Source organism: Apteryx mantelli, chromosome 27 (assembly GCF_036417845.1).
Source record: "Apteryx mantelli isolate bAptMan1 chromosome 27, bAptMan1.hap1, whole genome shotgun sequence".
NCBI lineage: Eukaryota > Metazoa > Chordata > Aves > Apterygiformes > Apterygidae > Apteryx > Apteryx mantelli.
In genome coordinates this window covers 7625833-7644647 of record NC_090004.1, presented here as the reverse complement: position 1 = coordinate 7644647, position 18815 = coordinate 7625833, and the positions used below count along the sequence as shown (strand labels likewise).

General features: G+C 42.2%; 1 protein-coding gene across 3 annotated transcripts; it reads right to left on the bottom strand.

The window, feature by feature from the left end:
- Nucleotides 1-781: 781 nt before the first annotated feature.
- On the bottom strand, nt 782-18456 carry AGO4 (argonaute RISC component 4). 3 transcript variants are annotated; one of them, XM_067311622.1, is made up of 18 exons: nt 18437-18456; nt 13115-13280; nt 12258-12378; nt 10982-11163; nt 10459-10595; nt 10242-10376; nt 9980-10067; nt 9409-9556; nt 9206-9325; nt 8798-8926; nt 8513-8646; nt 7708-7892; nt 7289-7448; nt 6373-6688; nt 5996-6130; nt 5080-5181; nt 4655-4854; nt 782-4545 (listed from the first exon to the last, which is right to left on the bottom strand). In XM_067311622.1, the coding sequence occupies exons 3-18, from the start codon at nt 12360-12362 to the stop codon at nt 4437-4439; spliced, it is 2385 nt and encodes a 794-aa protein (XP_067167723.1). In that variant the 5' UTR covers nt 12363-12378; nt 13115-13280; nt 18437-18456; the 3' UTR covers nt 782-4436. The 3 variants fall into 3 exon arrangements, with proteins under 3 accessions (XP_067167723.1, XP_067167721.1, XP_067167722.1); XM_067311620.1 differs by lacking the exon at nt 18437-18456 and adding an exon at nt 15868-15899; XM_067311621.1 differs by lacking the exons at nt 12258-12378; nt 13115-13280; nt 18437-18456 and adding an exon at nt 11588-12044.
- Nucleotides 18457-18815: the final 359 nt, after the last annotated feature.

Genomic DNA, 18815 nt, shown 5'->3' with positions numbered 1-18815 from the left:
CCCTGATGTATTTCCTTCCAGGTTAAGGCACATTATTTACTTTAAAGTTTTTTGGAGCTCCAAAACATCAGCAGTCCCAGGGTTCTTCAGTTTGATCCAAGTGATCTTTCCCTTTGAATCATTTTGCAAAGGCACTGGCATCAAAGTTATCTTTTGCTTCTGAACTACTTAAGCTTGCCTGAAGCTGAATAATCTTAATTCCCAAACCCACAGGATTCCTACTGCAAAAAATATTAAAATGCAGAAGTACTGGTTTGCTAAAGATGCAGGTTATTTTAAGCAATCATGTGTCCTGAGCTCATTTATAGCTTGCATGTTTTGTCCTCATCCAAAAGCTTTTTTCATCCTTACCCTATATTTTTAGTGATAGTACAAAGAGAAAACAAACCCTTACCTGAAATTCAGAGGATGAATAAACAAATAGCGTGTTCATTTATTAATTTCTGGCTCTCTAATATATCACTACTCCAGGTAGATACAGTCTATTGATACCATATTTTCTCAAGACATTGCTATATAATTTCTGGGAACATTAAAAAAAAAAAAAAAGCCCATTCTGAACATCTATGTGGTTAGTACAGGCTCTGAAAACAGGTAGTTAAGTCCTTCTCTGAGTATCACTGAAGATGTTATCCAGGTATATTTCTATTGCTTTCTAAATCCTAGCATATCGGAAATAAATATCTTGTGGCAATGAGTTCCACAGGTTACACATTGTGTACAAGTTTTAATTAAAAGTTAAATAATTTAAGAAAGACATTTGTTTACAGGCAACAGTATCAGTTGCTCACTCTGTACATTGCATTTATTAGACATCAACAAGGAAAAACAGAACATTTGGCACAAGAATGCCAATTTTTTATTATTATTTTTGGACACATGAACACAAAATATCCCTGCAGGCTAAAAAAAAATACATTGCAAATTGTACACGACCAGCATCTTATCGCAACATGGGGCTGCTAACCCACCCATAACAGTTTAGAAAGAGTACCTCGTATTGCTATAGACATACATCCAGTCCAAATTTAATAAAATACAATTTTAAACATTACAAGTCTAACAATATAGAAACAAAAATTACATCATAAGTCAAAATGAACAAATGCAAACATTTTACATTGAAGTTTCAGCCTCTAGACATAGAAATATGAAAATGTCAATAGCAAGGTATAAGAAAATCTGTAAGTGATATTACAAGATCTTTCCTCAAATTCACAAGGAAAAAACCTTGTAGTTGAAACAGTATTGATACAATGCCCTCCAAACTCTGCTTTCTTAAAATGAAAGCAGAGTTACTCCCTTGCTATTGAGCAAGAAAAATCCTACAGCACATCCACAAAGGTAGTTTGGGGGGGTGGATTTTGTTAAACACTATCTGAACAAAAGCTGCCTTTACCCATGTGAAGAGCAAAGCTTTTGATATAGGTAAGTAAGCTCTGACACTTGTGTCTGGAACAAGATAACGTACTGCATGAAGCATGTTTGCCTGTATATCACAACCTTTTACGCCCTTTGGATGCTGCTATAGGCATTACACTAAATTGTGGTACTTACAATAAGAATAAATAAGCCAGGCTGTCCGCACGTTTGAGACAGGCTAACTAGTGATTTCCAGAGCTTGTTCAGAATTCAGCTGTTCACAAAGCAAGCAGAACCGGATGGAAAATGGGGTTTCTGCTATTTTTTGTTGTTTTTGAAATGTCAACCACGCCCTCCCCAACTCTTTAAACTTTGCTACATTTAAAATCTTTCACACCACATAGCTAAACAGTGGCCAACAGGCTTTATTTATAAAAAAAACAAAACACCCTAAGAACTACATCTACAGAATGCACATCTTCCCATTGATTGACACATGCATAACGATTCAGTCAGTCCCAAGGGGTTAATTCAGATCGTCAAGCTCAACCTCTAGACTCAGCTTTCAGACCTGCGTACAACAGTATTGCTGAAACTTTGATCTTAGTTACCACCAAGCAACAGTCCTAAACTTAAATGCTCTTCTCCTCTCAAAGTGACAGCACTGCACCCTTACCAGTATTTCATTACAACGATGTTCTAATACAAGATTGAGTTAAATTTCTCGCCATGCTTCCCGGGGCTAGCTGAGGTCTAACAATCTGGATAGTCTGAGGTTAAATATTCAGTCCAATCACAGGCAAACAAAGGAGAGGCTCTCACTTCACTCAATCTGAACTAGGAGTGCTTGGCACTGGACAACTAACTGGTGATAAAATTAACTATTTCTTATGCACCCTTGATTAAACCAGTTACATTCTTGCCTAGTGCACAAACCCAAACAATGATCTTTGATCCTATAATCTAAAAAGGGTGCTCAATTTCTCTTAAAGGTGCCAAAGTTCTCCATATATGTTGGGTCAGTCAGAGTTCATTCTAAAAAGGGGTTTTTTTTTTGTATTCTCCCTGAATGAGTACTGAGAAAAGCAGCCATCTAGCTGAAGCAGCGGTCAGTCTCCCACCCACATGTCCTGATTTTATTACACAAGTGAGGTATTCTTTAAAAAAAATTAAAAAACTAAAAAGATTTTTTTTTTCCAATCTAAACCTGTCCACAATACGTGCCAGGAGCAAAGCTTGCTTCAGTCCCATTTTCAACAGAAAAGAAAAAAAGTTTAAACTTAATTTAATGAGACATACTACTTGAAAGAAGGTTATAAAACTGTTTGAAGACTAAGTTCAGTGTACTCTGGTACAACTGAAAAAACAGCATTTAGAAATGTAAACTTTAATTTATTTACAAGCTTAAAGACTGAAGGAAACAGCATTTCATATTGCTGAAATTTTGAGGGGGCTGGTTCCTAAGCTTTGGAACAGCAGACAACTTAGCAGCAAACCCCACACTAGTATCAGAGACCACAGTGCAATTGTTGGACTTCTCAAACTTTTGTTATCAAAGTAATGGTGTTAGCTATATTCAGTTTAGGAATAAGCTTTTAATCTGTGCTAACTCGTGTTAACACTAAAAGGAATCTAGTTGTAATGTACTATGTTTGTGGATTCCAAAAGTATTCAGTGAAACCAAGCCCCTCTTCTTCATTACACATTGCAGCTGAAAAAAGCCAAGCGGATTTAAAAAACAAAAAACAAAAAACACTAATTTCTAGGCTGGGACAGAATCAGTATATTAGACTTACACTGGTTAAACATGCTGTTGAATGCAGTTGTGTGTGCAACCTAGATTCCCAGGGAAAAAAGTTTAAAATGCTGGTACAAGTCTTTAGGTTGCCTGTCACACAATACATTTAGACTGTACAGATTGGCAAGCCTTTCCTACATATAACACCCAGTTTCCAAGCTTATAAAAAAAGTTGTAGACAGGACACCAACAGTGAATATAAAACAGTTAAAAATAATTCTTAAAAAAAGCATGGAAGTGCGTCTTTTCTAATCAGTTTCAGAAACTGCCAAATTGTGTGTTCAGAAAACGACACGAGAATGTTGGTTAAACTCATGCACAATCCTCAGCTAGAAAATTACACTGTTGGGGGGGCTTAAAAAACAAATATTTATTGCCAAAGTTAAACCTTCTATGAGAAAAAAGTTTTAAAATCACTTTGATTTATCAAACCACACAGCAGCATAAAGTGGGCACTTTTTGTAAAAGTTTGCAAAATATCTAAAAGCTAATTTTTTTTGTTTTTTTAAATCATTTTTAGAGGGGGAAATGATGGTTCAGTACTTGTTACGATACCATGGCAGTATTATTTGTAACCATTATAATTAAAACTTACTGACAGGCATCACTATCTGGTTATGTTACACATTCACAGAACAAGAACCACCTAGTTGAACTCGCAGTATAGTGCAATTGCTTTGCAGCCGAAGTCTGCAGAGATTAAAAAGATAATTAGTAAAACCGACAAAAAACTGCAATACCTGTGAAAGTTATGTTTGTTAAAAGGCATTTACAGTAGTGAAGTCTAAAATCTCCATTAAAAAATCTATGGCCCCACACAATAGAACAATTACATTTAACTGGAGTAAAACATTTTGCCATAATATGCATACTCACTAAGCAGTGCATGAAGACAGGGAATCAGTCATCATGATAAACTAATGGGATGAGAAGATAACTTAAAAACCATAGCTAGCAAAATATTCAATAGAAACCTTTCGTGCCAAGTCCTTTAAAAATTTCAGGATGATCGGCCTTTTGCGCTTTGAGGTAAAAATTCAGTCCAATGCATCAGAAAAGACAGTCTATGAATTTCTGTTACATAAAATAATGAAACAAATGGCTCAATTGTGTTGGTGCATCAGACATTGCTGTGAAGTACAGATTCAGTGCGACTGTTCAGAGCTGCTGGTAGTGGGCAGTCTGAAATAAACTGGGCCCTAACTATAGCAGTAGGCATTCAAAACATTTCAGGACCGCACAGGTTGTTGGTTTTGCCTCATCTTCCCAGATGCTCTCAAGCAAAATACATCGTATGTTGAGTATCATGGTGGATCTGTACTGCCTTAGCCAGAGCCTGAGGATCACGGCCATTGCTCTGTCCTGACACATGGCTGCCTTCAGCACTGCAAAAAGGAAGACATGTACAGAGAGCCATGAACGACTGGGCCAAGCAGCATTTAACTGAAGTCTGTTATCTAGCTACCAAGACAACAGCAAGTTACAGTTCCTCACCTGTCATGATCCTTGTCCACAAGATGGTATCTGGCCCTAAATGCTACCAGCCTAGCATAGTATGCAGGAGCTGGAATAGAGACTGATCGCGTACACCGGACATACGTGTGACACAGCTGATACGTCAACAGCTGTAGTTCATCTGCAGTAAAACAGTTGTCATCCCACAAAACCTGATAGTGGGAGGGCCGGCTGGTTCCCTGCGGAGAACAGATGAGTGTTCAGCTGGATGGCATCAACAAAAACAGAGCAGTAGTATCTAAAGGTTAAGTCTTCTATCAGTGTATTGAAGAGTACAGTGCCAAACTGGCACAAAACTGATGCAATTTTTAGTCTGCCAAACTATAAATAGAAGCAGCATTACTCATAAGGACAACTGTAAGGATTCACTCCCAAGTCTGAGTGCAGCAGAGCTGAAACATTACCTGAATTCCCGCGTGACTACAGAGGTAAAAGTCAAATTCAGAAGGATGTGTTATCGTGCTGTCCACAGTAGTGCCCGCTGGTACATTGCCACTTTTACCCACCTATTTGAGATAAGTTTATAATTAGTTCACATTTTTTTGGAGGGAGGAAGTGACCCCAAAATACCTCCTAAGGTAGGCTTTTACTTTAATCTATTGGAGGATTTACTGCTCAAAAAGGTGGAAAAATATTAAGGTCCTTTACATAGGAGGAATGAAAATGTTCTCCAAGAGTTTGTTTTTAGAAACTTTGGCAAATCCAGCTGGTGCATAATCAGAGGGGAGATAAAATTCTTGCCAGCACCATTAAAATTGCAGAGTGGGATAAAGCCTATACTAGTAATTCAGGAACAGAAAACGCAAGTGGTCTAAAATGAATTTATTTCACACCCTTGTTTGCACTCCTCAGAGATCTATATTTTCAGGCAAACCTGAGATCAAGAACTTTCTTAAAAAAAGATTCCTTAATTGTCTTATGGATTTGTGACACAGGCAAATCTCTCAGATGCATATAGAGACAAAAGAGGCAACAAACTGAATGACTAGAGCGTGTCAGGAATCCCAAGCTATAAAAACCCCAGGCTAAAGATCCAGATCCAGAAAGAGAGGAATATATTGTATGCTCACCCCAAGAGGGGCTAGGAACAGACAGCTCCATCTGACTGCTGGATTTAGAGCAAGGAAAAAAAAGTGGGGGGCAGAACTGGCCAACACTACTTTGGTCTTGTAGAGAAAGCCTGTCCCTGCACAAAATTGCTACTATTTGCACAGATTAATTCTGTTCCAGTGTGTGAGATGGATTCTACCCAAGCTAACCAAACCATCTACCTTCCCATTGCCATTATCTTCTTGTTTATATATACCCAACACTACTTGCCCTTTCAGTTTTGTCAGCGCAGAACAATCTGGTGTGATGCCTTTTCTGCACAACAATGTAAGTTATTCCAGGTCTATAATCTTCTTCCAAACTAATACAGGCCTTCCGGATTGCTATAAGTTCTGGCCAAGCTACCTAGAAGTAGAAGATTTAAGTATTAGGTGCTGAATTTGGTATATACAATACTATTCTCATTCTTTTCATGGACAAATGCCACTTCATAAAGAAAACAATTAGAAATACTGTAACTGTACCCTGTGTTTCCCCAGGAAAGCTCTATGAAACTGCAAGTTGTCTCATTAAAGAAACATAATCCACATATAGATTCTGAAGGGCTGACCCCCATTCACAAGCAAAGAGAAATCATTAGACAATACCTGTTTCATCTGCCCTTCTGATACTCCCCCTCTGTAGTAAATGATCCTTGTAGGCTTGAAACGAGTGGATTTGTAGAACTGGATCAATAGTTCTCGCACCATGTTAGTCAGGTCCTGTATCACCTCCTGACTGTACAGTAATTCCTGGGAGGTCTCCTGACGGGAGGTTTGCACACGCACTGTAGCACAGTACCGGCTAGGATGGCCATCCATACTGCCTACTACAGCAGCAATGGAAGGCTTCTTTCCATCCCCAGCAGGAGGGTGAGTGACATCTGCTCCCAAAAAGATCACTGGCTGCTGGAACACTGAGGGCCTGTTTAATGTGATTAAGGTTTATTAAAAAGTAATAATAAATACAAAAAAGGGGGGGGAGTGGTGAGAAGAGGTGAGGAAGGAAGAAAATTACAAAGGAAGGTACATCCAAACCATTCTACAGAACTGAAGTTGTGCCAGAACCTTTAAGGAGCAAGGTCTCTGCCTCAAGCTCTTACAGTCCAGAGAGAAAATAGAAAGCAAAAAGAAAAGAACCAAAGGCAAACAAAGTTACAAGCATATATCACTTCTTTTCTTTCAACTGGAGGAAAAAAAGCAGGATGCTTAAGGAGATGGTAGACAGACTGAACTCACAAGTATGGAAAGGATAATAAAAAAGACACATGGAAAATAAGCCTTTGTCAGCTTGTTTTCACACACACTGCTGGAGAGCTTTAACACTAGAAATGTTCCTCAGTACCTGGCTTACTAGGCAGATTATGAATGAGGAAGCATTTTTATCTGCCCATGTTAGACTGGGACTATGTGTCCATGTACTGTTGGTAACACACTTATTATTTTGAAGGGTATAATTTTAGCTAACAAAACAAAATAACATCATTTTGCTTGCCTTCAAGGAGGGATTTAGATTTAATCTCACCTTTGATGAGGTACAAGCACATTGTTGATTCCTCCAAGCTTTGCATTTATCTTCAGACAAAGGTTGGACAGTGTTTGCGGTGAGGTTTTCACCACATTCTTTACCTGAACACACTGAGTGGCCATTCCTAGAAGAGTGTCACCAACCCGCTTTACTTCAGCTATAACAGAAGAATAAGATAGTGGTTCAATTACCCGAACAGTCAGTGGTTCCCTCTGCTGTTTCTTATTTTTTCAAATGGTGTACTAGTGTCCTTAAAGTTCCAGTGACAAAAAGCCCATTCTTTGGCTGCATACAAGTACACCAATCTCCTAAAACCCCTTTTAAACTGAAGATAGTGCCTGCTGTCTCATGAAGCGCATAACGAGATGCCCACTTGCTGCACAACTACTTAACACTTCAGAGTCTCCAGTCCATACCATACACAGGTGTCTTTCCAGGCAAAATCACCACGATCAGCTGCAGACCAACGTAAGTGAGTTTCAAGTGTTTGAACATGGGCTCCACGCTGTCTGCTCCCTGGGCATATTTGCAGAAACAGGGCTGCCCCTGGATTGGCATCCCTGCATCCTTGGAGATCTTACGCAGCTGGTCAGTAAAACTCCTGTAAATGAAATATAAATGGATTTGGCAAATGAGACCGGACCTGGTCTTTCTGCTGGTGTTTCACTTTCTGTACATTTGAGTCGAAAATTCTGAGGTAGGTTTCCAAGCTAATATTGATGCTCTGATAATTTTCTACTCATCCGTCAAACTTATCTGAACAATATTACAACCATGATTTTTGCTGCCCATTTCAGTGGTTCAAATAGCCTTTGTTCTTTGGGATTCTGTAAAATAATTTGAAGGACATGGAAAACATGGTGTACATTGTCTGGGAGGCAGTTAAGGTTAAGACAACAAATAGTTCAGGATTTAGAATGAGAGACTACTGTCAGTTATTTGCAAAAACAGCAGAATACAAGCAGAATACAATCTCCAGAGCAGGAAACAGCCTCAGGGGTAAGGAAATTAATCCTTTTCCTAACTTGTCCATTAGGTTATAAACTTTGTCATAGTCTCCTACCAAGTTGTAAATATTTACAACATTGCAGAATTACCATTTCTTCTTTTTACTGTTGGATGCATTAAAATTTATACCACTACACTGCACAACACTTTTCAGAAATATGGGGGAAAATAAACCCTGAAATAGATATCTTGAATAAATAGGAAAATACTTACTTTAATAAGTCTTCCCTGCATTGTTTTTGAGGAGCAAAACAGGCAACAGCCCAAACTTTAATCTCAATGCCAGCATAGAACTGTTTCCCTCTCATGTCCCAAACACCTTGGTTTGGTGTAGCCACAGTCTTGTTCTAGGTAAAAATCAAAGGCAAATTAAAAATAAAATGCTGCTTCACATTGACTACAGTAGAATAGCACTCATACACATGCAAGCCTTATAAGAAGATTTATGGAGCACTTAACGGATTTAAATCATATCTTTACAAGACATCAAGAACTCACCCTGCCTCCATATTGCAGCATTGGTGCTGGTAAAACTCTGCCCGTTAACTCTGTCATTTCGTTATGGACAACAATACCAAACTCCTTCAGATATGGATCAGGTCCACCAACCATACTGTTACTTTTCACCTGGTGACAAGAAAGTACTTATGCAACTAAAGTAATGTTTCAGGTGGCTCTACCATTTATATAACAAATAGGCTTCCCATTTTAACAAAGTCAGATTTTTTAACTTCTCCAATTCTTGTTTTGGCTTATCATTGCATATGCTGCAATGCTTCCAAATGAGCTATATGAACTGACAAACGCAGACTGTCTAGATGGGGAGAAACACAGAACTTAGATTTTCTGTAAAGACACGGCTGAAGAGGTTTCAACTATTTTCCATATATCCAAACCATAACTTACTAGTCTACTGATTTCTTCCTGTCGGTCTGGTGCAGATCTTGCAGTTGCTTTTATCATAGTAGATGTCTGATTGTCTGTTAGCTTCTTGATACATCTCTGGCCTGCCACAATGTTACATACCTACACAGCAACAGAGTTAGAGGTGGCAGGATACCCTTTAATAACGGGCGTATCACAACCCAAGAGCAAAGTTAGATTCTTACCTCAAGTGGTAAGTATGTGTGTTTCTGTTCCTGTCCTACTTGAAGACAGGGAAGGTGCGGATATTTTAGTTGCAGACTGTACTTCTGCTTAAAATACTGAGCTACTGTACACTCCATTGCTTGCCCATTTTCCAGCTGCAGAGGAAAACTATAAAGGACATTTGTTCTGGTTAAGCTTTTCAAGATTTTTTTTTTTTTTTTAGGGGAAAAAGTGTAGAAAATCTATTCCAGAGTAGAAATGTTTAAAACATTTGCTTTCCTTAGTTATTGGATCTCTTCTTTATGAAAAGATTTTATAGACAATATACTGAATTTATCATAGACAACTTAAAAATTATAGCCTGGGATAACTATATTTAAAAGCCGGGACACAGCTTTAATTTTCCTGTGCTGAAAGAAATAAAGCATTGGTCTAAACCCACTCTATTCCTCTACTTCACTAAAATGAAGCATTCTCTTGAAGCCATGAGGCTGCTTCACCTCTAGAATCAGCTGTTCTTGCATAAATAATATACCAAAAAATCTCTAATTTCACAATCTTAAAAATCTTTAAAAAAGGGCTGTAACATACGTCTGATGACTAGCTGGTCGCCGAGTAACATTGCAAACTCGGTATTTTCTCTTCATCTGGCCACAGTGGGTAACCTCTACTTTTAGACCTGAAAACCCAAGACAAAAGTCACCTAAATAAAATCAGACATAAGAGTCACCTTCAAGAAACATGAGAACAAAAAGGAACAGGCCAGCTTCCAGAAAGCCTGTGAATTTCCATTACAGTATAATATTGACAGGTTTCCAGCATTTTGTTGCAGGGCTATAAAATAAGTCTTTACCTCTGATTTCTTTGGTAAACTTGACACGTTGGGAGTCTGTAAGAGGTTTGGTTTGTTCATTGATGTTCTGAATGTCCAAGACCTCGCACATGAACTCAATGATAGGCTGGGCACGATAGAAAGCAGTTGCTGACACTAAGATAAAAAAAAAAGAAGACATTTAATCTAGAAGCAGCAAGAACTCTGTTACATAACTGAGACAGAAGTTCCTACGTACCGTCAATGTTGAGCATCATGTTCCACATAGCAGGCCTGACAGACTGGTGGAAACCAAACCAGACCTCCCTGCCACCACCCAGAGGGTGGTAATAACCTTCAGGGGGAGAGAAGAAGGAGCGACCCACAGGAGTGTACCTGAACAAATAAAAAATTAATACTCTGATCATTCCTTTCTAATACACGTTTTTACACTCATTCCTATAGTGCTTAAAACACATTTCTCCAGTACATTAGAACTGTTAGAGCTAACTTATGGCGAGCATACAAAAAACTTTGCAGACAGAGCAGTTGGAAAGGCCATAGTAAATTACCGTTAGAAACATGACCAGCACATACAAGTCCCGAGTTGAGATCAGATTTCCTTACTCTACTGCAAATTTGTAAGGCAGGCATTGAATTACACAACAGCATCCCTCATCCCTTCTACAGTAGAAGCAGTAGAATAGCAGCAAGTAATAACTAATGAAAATGCAGGACAGATACAAGACTAAACCAAGAAAGAAGATACCAAAATAACCCACCTCATGGAGGGAAGATGCCGTGTGATTACATCAAGTGCCTGTACAGAATCTTCAGGAACTTCATTCAAATGCCCTGCCAGAGCTTCCAGCAGCAACTGAAGGCTGACTACTGACACCCACTGAATGGATACTTTAAACGTCTGGTCCTTCCCCTCTCCTGGAAGCGTCACCTCCATATCCACCTTACATAGGCAGAATAAAATTAAGCACAAACCTCTGTGATGGAAGACTACCACAAGACTAAGCAACATTATGTTTTTCTCTTGGATATCCTTTGAATCTACATTCATGATGATTAGTTTGCATAATTCTCTTAGAATATTGCGATCAGTTAGTTTCCTTAGGATTTTGAAAGCTTGTAATTTATTCATCTGAGGAAACTGCACTGAGGTACCTTTACGTGTAAATTTTTAGTAGTAATTAGTACGGTAACATCAAAGCTCCGGAGAACTGAGAGTCAGTTTTTTACATCAGCCAGTTAATAGCAAGATGATGTTCTGTGTCCTTAACATGAGGGCAAGAAACTCCTTTCGGTCAAAAGGAAAAATCATTGGGAAACACAAAATTCAGATTTTTAGCACAGTACTTGAAATTATTCTCACACACCATTAACCCAAAGGGTAAATGTGAACTCATCCTATGTACTCCTCATGGCACTGTACCAGCAATAACCAGATCCCTGGGGAGAAGAGTAAATGGGGGTTATTTACATTTTGTATCAGGACCTTTTAATACATATTTCAGTCTGTCAGAACACAGGTAGAACATGCCAGAACATGCTGGGGAGTATGGTCCAGCACATTAAAGGCTAATGCAGCTGATTTAGCTGTTGACAGCACTTGTGCCATAAGTTCTTGTGGAACATGAGGACACATCTCAACAGCGCAGCCAAACGAGAACACCATATTTGTCAACTACAACTACTTTATCATTTAGCAACAGAACAAATGTTATAACAGAGAAAAAGCAAGTTTGCATCAGGGTGTAAAAAATTCCTTGCAGATGAAAGACCACAATGTATTAGTTCACACTATCACAGACAAGCTCACTGACAAAAGAGCTGGGAATTAGAAACCGGAAGATGACAAACTTCACAGAAGCTTCAGTAGAGCACCTAATTTCTTAGGGAACCCTGACTGACACTGCCTGTAATTTCCAAAGCTACACTAATACATTTAACAGTATTTTCAGTTTATGTCAATAAAAGAACATTTTTCAAACTACATTGTAACATTTTTTTCCATAAAAACTTAGAATTGCTCATAACAACACTTACTCTATCCCGGCCAATAGGTAATGGGTGGGCGGTATACATGTTCCTTTTCCCATCGTATCCAGGCTGCCGATCACCAAATATCTGCATTTTGAAGTGTCTCACCATAGTATCCACCACCTCTCTACAGAGGGATTTATTGAGTTAGGTTGGAGCACAGGAAAATTCAGCAATGATCTTACACAATTTAAAACTCCGCATTCACATTTTCTTAAAGGAGCTGGGTATCAGAAACAACAACGCACTAGACTATACCCAAGTTTTTAGCAGACACCAAGAGTAAAAGTCACCTCCAGATTAAGACACCTACGTTTCAACACATATGCAGGTGTCTAAGCTCCCATTACTGTCAGCAGAGATGCAGTCAATGCAGACAGTGGAATCTGGAGAGCTGTACAAATATAGGAGCAAATACAAGCATCTATCTTAGGGTTAGCTGGGGTGTTCTATAGATTAAACTGACTCTACTGAAAAAATATCCATATACGGACACCTAAAAATGCTGGTGTCAGTCTCCATGCTGAATTCCTTCCCCTCGGTTACTAACAGACATCTTTGTATAAATAGATTGTGGGACAATTATCAGGGATATTCACTTGTAGACTAGAGAATAAAAATAGCTTTAGTTTAAGGCAAGATTCTTCCTTATAATACATTTCTTATGTCTTCTATATGGTAGTCCAATTGCAAAAATCTTAATAAAAATAAGGAGGAAGATAATATTATATCTCACTGAAAGATTAGGCAACTCTTAAGCACAGAACATATATAAATTGTCCTTCAGCAGATGAAAAATTTCTAGGATGTACAGTTGCCTTAAACTGAGGAATCTAAACATTTTTTTATTAAACGATTCATACCTGTTCACTCTTCGGGGGCGCTTTTCTGGTTTGATATCTACATCATAGTGATAAACATCAATCTTAGGGATCTGAACCTGAAAATGATTGGCTAAGAGGCGGATGGGTTTCCCAACAGTTCCCAGGCCAGGGCGACGGGGTGGCTGGAAAAGGCTTGCTGGAGGCCCTATGAAAGTCAAATAAATATGTATGAGATATAATTTATCATTCACTGCAGTATCCTTTCAGGTGTACTTTAGTTGAAAAGGCTTTCTGACAGGGCAGAAAAATCTTATGTAGCTTTCTGAGGTTGCAAATGAAAGTGTTCCAAGTGTCTCATGGCCTTTCAACAGCTCTAATCCTCCAGGTACAAAACAACAATGTATTCCCTAAAGCATATATATGTTAGTGCTAAATTTCATTCTCAAAATTTTAGTGATGTTTATTTATGACTGTAGTTTATGAACCTGACAGAACCCTGAGATGGAAAACAGTAATTTACATATTTTTTCTTATATATATAATATGGTATCAAGAATACAAATATGTATATATAGGGTCCTACTACCACTCATAGTAGGAATAGCCAATAGCTGCACTTTTTCATTATAGACTTAAAGTTCAGAAGTTAATGATAGTCACCCTTGGTATACTCAGGAAATAAACCCCCAATTTTATCTGAAAATTGATATAATCTGGAAATGGAAGAAAGGGTACATTTATTCTAAACTAAATTAAAAACATATTTCCATATAGACAAAAACAATTTTGTCATTTCCTTTACATCATGAACATATCACTGCTGTTAACAGTGAAATACTTTTCAACTGGAACACAATTTTAGCAAATTTCAAATTCTAACACAAAGAAAGGAATGAGAAAAAGTTTAGGCTTTCTTCTAAAAAGAATAGTAGGCTGAAGGAAGAATAAGCTGAAGGAGGAATAAGCTCACGTTTGGATAAAGTTTAGTGTGCAGCAATAAACTTAAGACAATTCTAAACTAAACCCAAGACTATAAATCCAGGGAGCTTTTTCTACATTGGTTCTGCAGGCCATCCAATGGCTACTAGCATTATCAATTAAAATTACAGATTTGAGGCTACAAACCCTAGAATATTTTTAAGGGCGTGTAAGCAGATGCAGCCCCTTTGACACATCAGTTCTCTGAAGCTGTAGTAAGCACTGTGGCTCTTGCGCCACAGACATCTAGCACAACACACACCATTGGCTCTGCACCCATATGAATAATTGCAACCAGTCAACGAGAAGTTTGTAATGCTGTAGTTAAACCGGTTGTGGGGTACAGTTAGTACTTTAAAAAACTACAGCTATCCAGACAAGCATGAATCATCAAGGGCAATCAAAGTTTGCTGTGCTTATTTGGCTACTAGAGAGATGATCCATTAATCCTGTGCTAATTAGTCTGAAGTAGTGCAGGCACTGACCTCCTGCAAGAGATTAAATGAAACCTATATTTACCCATTTTCCTTCTTCAGTATTGACAAATTTTGTAAACAGCCATGGCAACACTGACCTAGGCCAGTTTTGTCAAAAGGAGATAAAAATTACATCATCTTCCCTGAAATCTTTTAAGAAATAGCTTCGAGCAGAATAAGCTAAAAGCTGTTTTCTCATTTGAAAAGCCAGGCTTCCCTACAAGTCACACTGATTTTATCATGATTGTGGCCTAATCAGCCCAGGCAGGGTTAAATGTGCCCTTACTCTTGATTTCTTCTACCATCTGTTGATCATGTACAATTAACCCTCAACCAAGTTGCTTCACACAGGAAGTAGTTCTACAAAACTAAAAGAGGATCTATTTCTAAAGCTGAAGTCAGACGGTTTCTACTGCACCATATATCAGTATACTAGACGCTTAAAGTAATGCTCCCACTAACGATCTTAAAATATTCTTCTGGAATTCGCCTGGAATTGCATCTTCATGTCAATAAACGTTTCCTATTGCACCAAAACGAACAATACTTCGATTATACTAATGGTTTAATCATGAACGTGGGAGGTAAGATCCACTAGACCACTTTGGTCGAGAAATACATCTTGCAGCCATAGGAAAGTGCCACACGCGAAATAATGCCATTATTTAAGCACAGGCAGGTTAAAAAAAAAAAAAAAACGGACCCCACCAACCTTTTCAGAAAGCATCAACCTTAAACTCTTAACAACAGCCTAATGTCAAAAATTGAAACTTGACAGTTGCACAGTTCACAGCGCTGACACGCTGCGAACAGGTTAGTGCGCGCAGTTAAAAACCCGCATGTGTTTTCACGCCTCCGTGCTGCCGCTCTTCCAACTAAAAGTCACTTCCCTGCCGGGAGCCCGGGAGCCGCGCTCGAGGCAATTCCCTGCGCGCTCCCACGCGGGCGAGGCGCCCCGAAACGGCCCCAAACACGGAACTTCTGCCGCCGGCAGCCCGCTCCGCTCCGCTCCGTTCCGCGGGGGAGCCGCGGGCGCACGCAGAGCCGCCCGCCAAGTTCAGCGGCGCGGCCAAGTTCCCCGTCAACGCAAGAGCCGGGAGCGCCGGGCCCGGCCGCGCCGAGGCCTGCAGCGCGGCCCCGCTCCGCGCCCAGGCCGCGGCGCCGCGCCAGCCGCGCGGACGGGGGCAGCCCCCGGCGGGCCGCGGCCTCCTCCTCCTCCTCCGCCGCGCCCGGCCCGGCCCGGCCCGGCCCCGCCGCCGCCTGACAGGGCCCGCGCGCCGCCAGGCCGCGGCCGCCCGCCCGCGCCTCCCCCCGGCCCGGCGCGCCCGCGGCTCTCACCGGGTCCCAGCGCTTCCATGGCGGCGGCGGCGGCCTCGCTGCGGTCCCCCCCGGCCCCGACGACCGCCCCGGGCCCCGCCGCCGGCCCCGCCGCCGCCGCGTAGCGCTTGATCTCGGGAATATTGGCTCCGGGGTGGGGGGCCGGGGAGGGGGGGAAGGAGGAACGGGGCGCGGGGGGGCGGGGGGGGGGGACGCGGCGGCGGCGGCGGGGAGCGGTCTCCGCGCTGCGCTCCGCCGAGCGGCGGCGCAAACAATCCCCCCGCTGCGCTGCGCTGCCGCCGAGCCCGCGCGCGCCGCCGCCGGCACGCGCCGCCTCCCCCCGCGCGCGCGCGTCGCCCGGGCAGCAGCCGCCAGAGGAGGAAGAGGCCCCTCCACGCTGCCCGGCGCCGCGGGCTCGCGCGCGCGAGAGCGCTCCGCCCCCTGGCGCCGGGGGCGCGCACGCCCGCACCCCTTCGGCGCCGGCGCCGCAACAGGTGAGGGGCGGTGCCGGCGGCCGCTTCCCGCGCGCGGCGGGCGGCGCCCTCGAAGCTCCGCCCCCACAGCACCGCCCCCGCCATGACAGCGCCGCTCTGACAGCACCGCCCCCACAGCGCCGCCTCCGCCATGATGGCACCGCCCTGACAGGGCCGCCCCCGCCGTGACGGCGCCGCCCCAAGCCCTCACCCCGTGTATTTTGGGGTATTTTTTTCACGAGAAATGAGCATTTTTTGCCAGCGCTCCGCCCTCGGAGGTGGAACTCAGCCCCTTTCTCCCCCCCGAACCCCGCATCTTTCTGGCATCTCTGCGCAGTAAAACTCCTCTCCGGGCTGTACTGAACTGCGAGGGGAAAGGGTGTATTTACTCAAGTCCTTTTATGAGAACTTCCTCCTTCCCCCCCCCGCTTTCAGAATTGCACAGGTTTAATAATTAGCTCTCCAATCACCTAAAACTTGGAAATAGTGACACCGCGTCTCTCAAACTCTGCATGTATTTTCCATTGCAAAACATGCCGCCTTAAGCCCCACGGCCCACGATAACTGCTGCTGCTGCTTCCTCTGGTCCTCTGCTGCACCCTGAAACAGGGGACTTGCCTAACTTAATTACACCCTCTATACCTTCCTACACCAGCTACACAGCATTAGTTGTATTTAAAACACCTGAAGAATAACAACATATGTAAATGTCACCATGAACAGCTGCAAATTTGAATGCTGTTTACCTCTCAGCACTGTAAGCAGGGCCAGCACTTCCACTAACAAATTTTGTGAGCCAAAATTGCACTGGTAAGCATAACAGGCTTGCTTGCCAGGGCTAATGATTGGTGTCTACCCAGCACCTAACAGTTGACACAGAAATCAATAATAATTATGGGACATCACTCAGAAGCTGTCTGGAAAGTCACTGTGGTAGGGAACTGGCTGGTTTGGTTATTAAACCAGCTAGTTTGGTTATTAAACACTTGGTGTGCATTTTATGACTAACACTGTACACCCATTTTTGTGCCTTTTTTGGTCAACCTCTCCCCCCCCCCCCATCAGGGAAGATCCCATGGGCTGGTTTCAACAAGCACTGGCAAAGCAGTGGGCTCCCAGATAATAAATTCAACAGGCTTTATTTTATTATTATTTTTAATTAACAGCCAGGGAGAGGCCCTTGAAGTAGCACCCTTACTGCAGAAGCAACCACTACACCCTCTGTCCTGCATAGCCACAGGAGGGAGATAAGGCTGAGGGTACACCTTGGGAGAGGAAAGAGCTGGCTGATGCAGGATTTCAGGTGTTTAGGTCACAGAGGACACAGTGTGGAGGGCAGTAAAATCAAGGGTCCTCTAAGTGCTCTGCTTGCTGAGATGCTCCATGAGCACTACCTAGACATGCAGCATAACCCAGTAGTTTTGGTTTTGTTACCCACAATTTAACCCAGCTTGTCTGTTTTTTCAGCACATTTTGGGGAGCCACCCAGAGCCTAAATAAAGGGGTTACTGATGCTTTGCCTTTTAAGAAGCTTTGCTATTTTAGTGAATGGCTTCCTTACACATCCCACTTTTCTCTTGCTACCATTGAGTTCTGTTGAGCCAACAATTCTCAGCTGATTCACAAGGTCCAAAGTCAAAACACTCTATAAATAATAAATGCTGAGTCCATTTTATCTGCATTTTTTTAAGCCTGCAGGGTTTATATTTTCTAGACCTTCTCTACAAGCAGAAGCAACAAAAATCTTTTAAAATAAAATGAAATCTGAGATTCTCATAATTGCCTGACACTAGCTGAATATTTAAGGAAGATACCAGCATTACAAGACTTGTAACAAAAGCTCCATGATGACCGGCAACATTTCCACACTATTATTCAGCATATGTATGTATATGTAGGACTACTTAGGACTTGTTGCTCATATGGGAACTGTCATACTAGATTAGTCCATCTGTTCAGTATCCCCCGCAGAACTGTGATTGATAGCAAATACTTCAGAACATGTACTTTTTTTTTTTCTCCTCTTTGGTTTGCCTTCATGGAGAGACAGCAAATTACTGCTGTGCAGCTTCACGAGACAGTCACGCACTCAGGTGTGAGTGGTTATCCGTACTCACCAGGCTGACAGCGGGAAGGCTTTTACACTCCCACTAGCAAATGCCCGCAAGACGCGCGGGGGCAGGTCCACGCCGGCGCCAGCTCGCAGCAGACCCCGCAGCGGACTCGCAGCCACCCCGAGGCGCCCACCCACCCTCCGAGGCCCGGCAATACCCCCTCGCTCTGGGCCCACGACCAGGCCCAGCGACTCGGGCTGCCCTCGACCGGCGCCATGAGGGCACCCAGCACCTCCTCGGCAGCCAGAGCGGCCAGCAGCGCACCCCTCTAGGCACCCCGCAGCAGACAAGTCACCCCCCGGCTCTGACAGCAGGGGAGGGCGCTGCCCAATGGCGGGCTTATAGGGCGTGCAAAGCCTTGAAGAGAGAGTCATGATTGGGC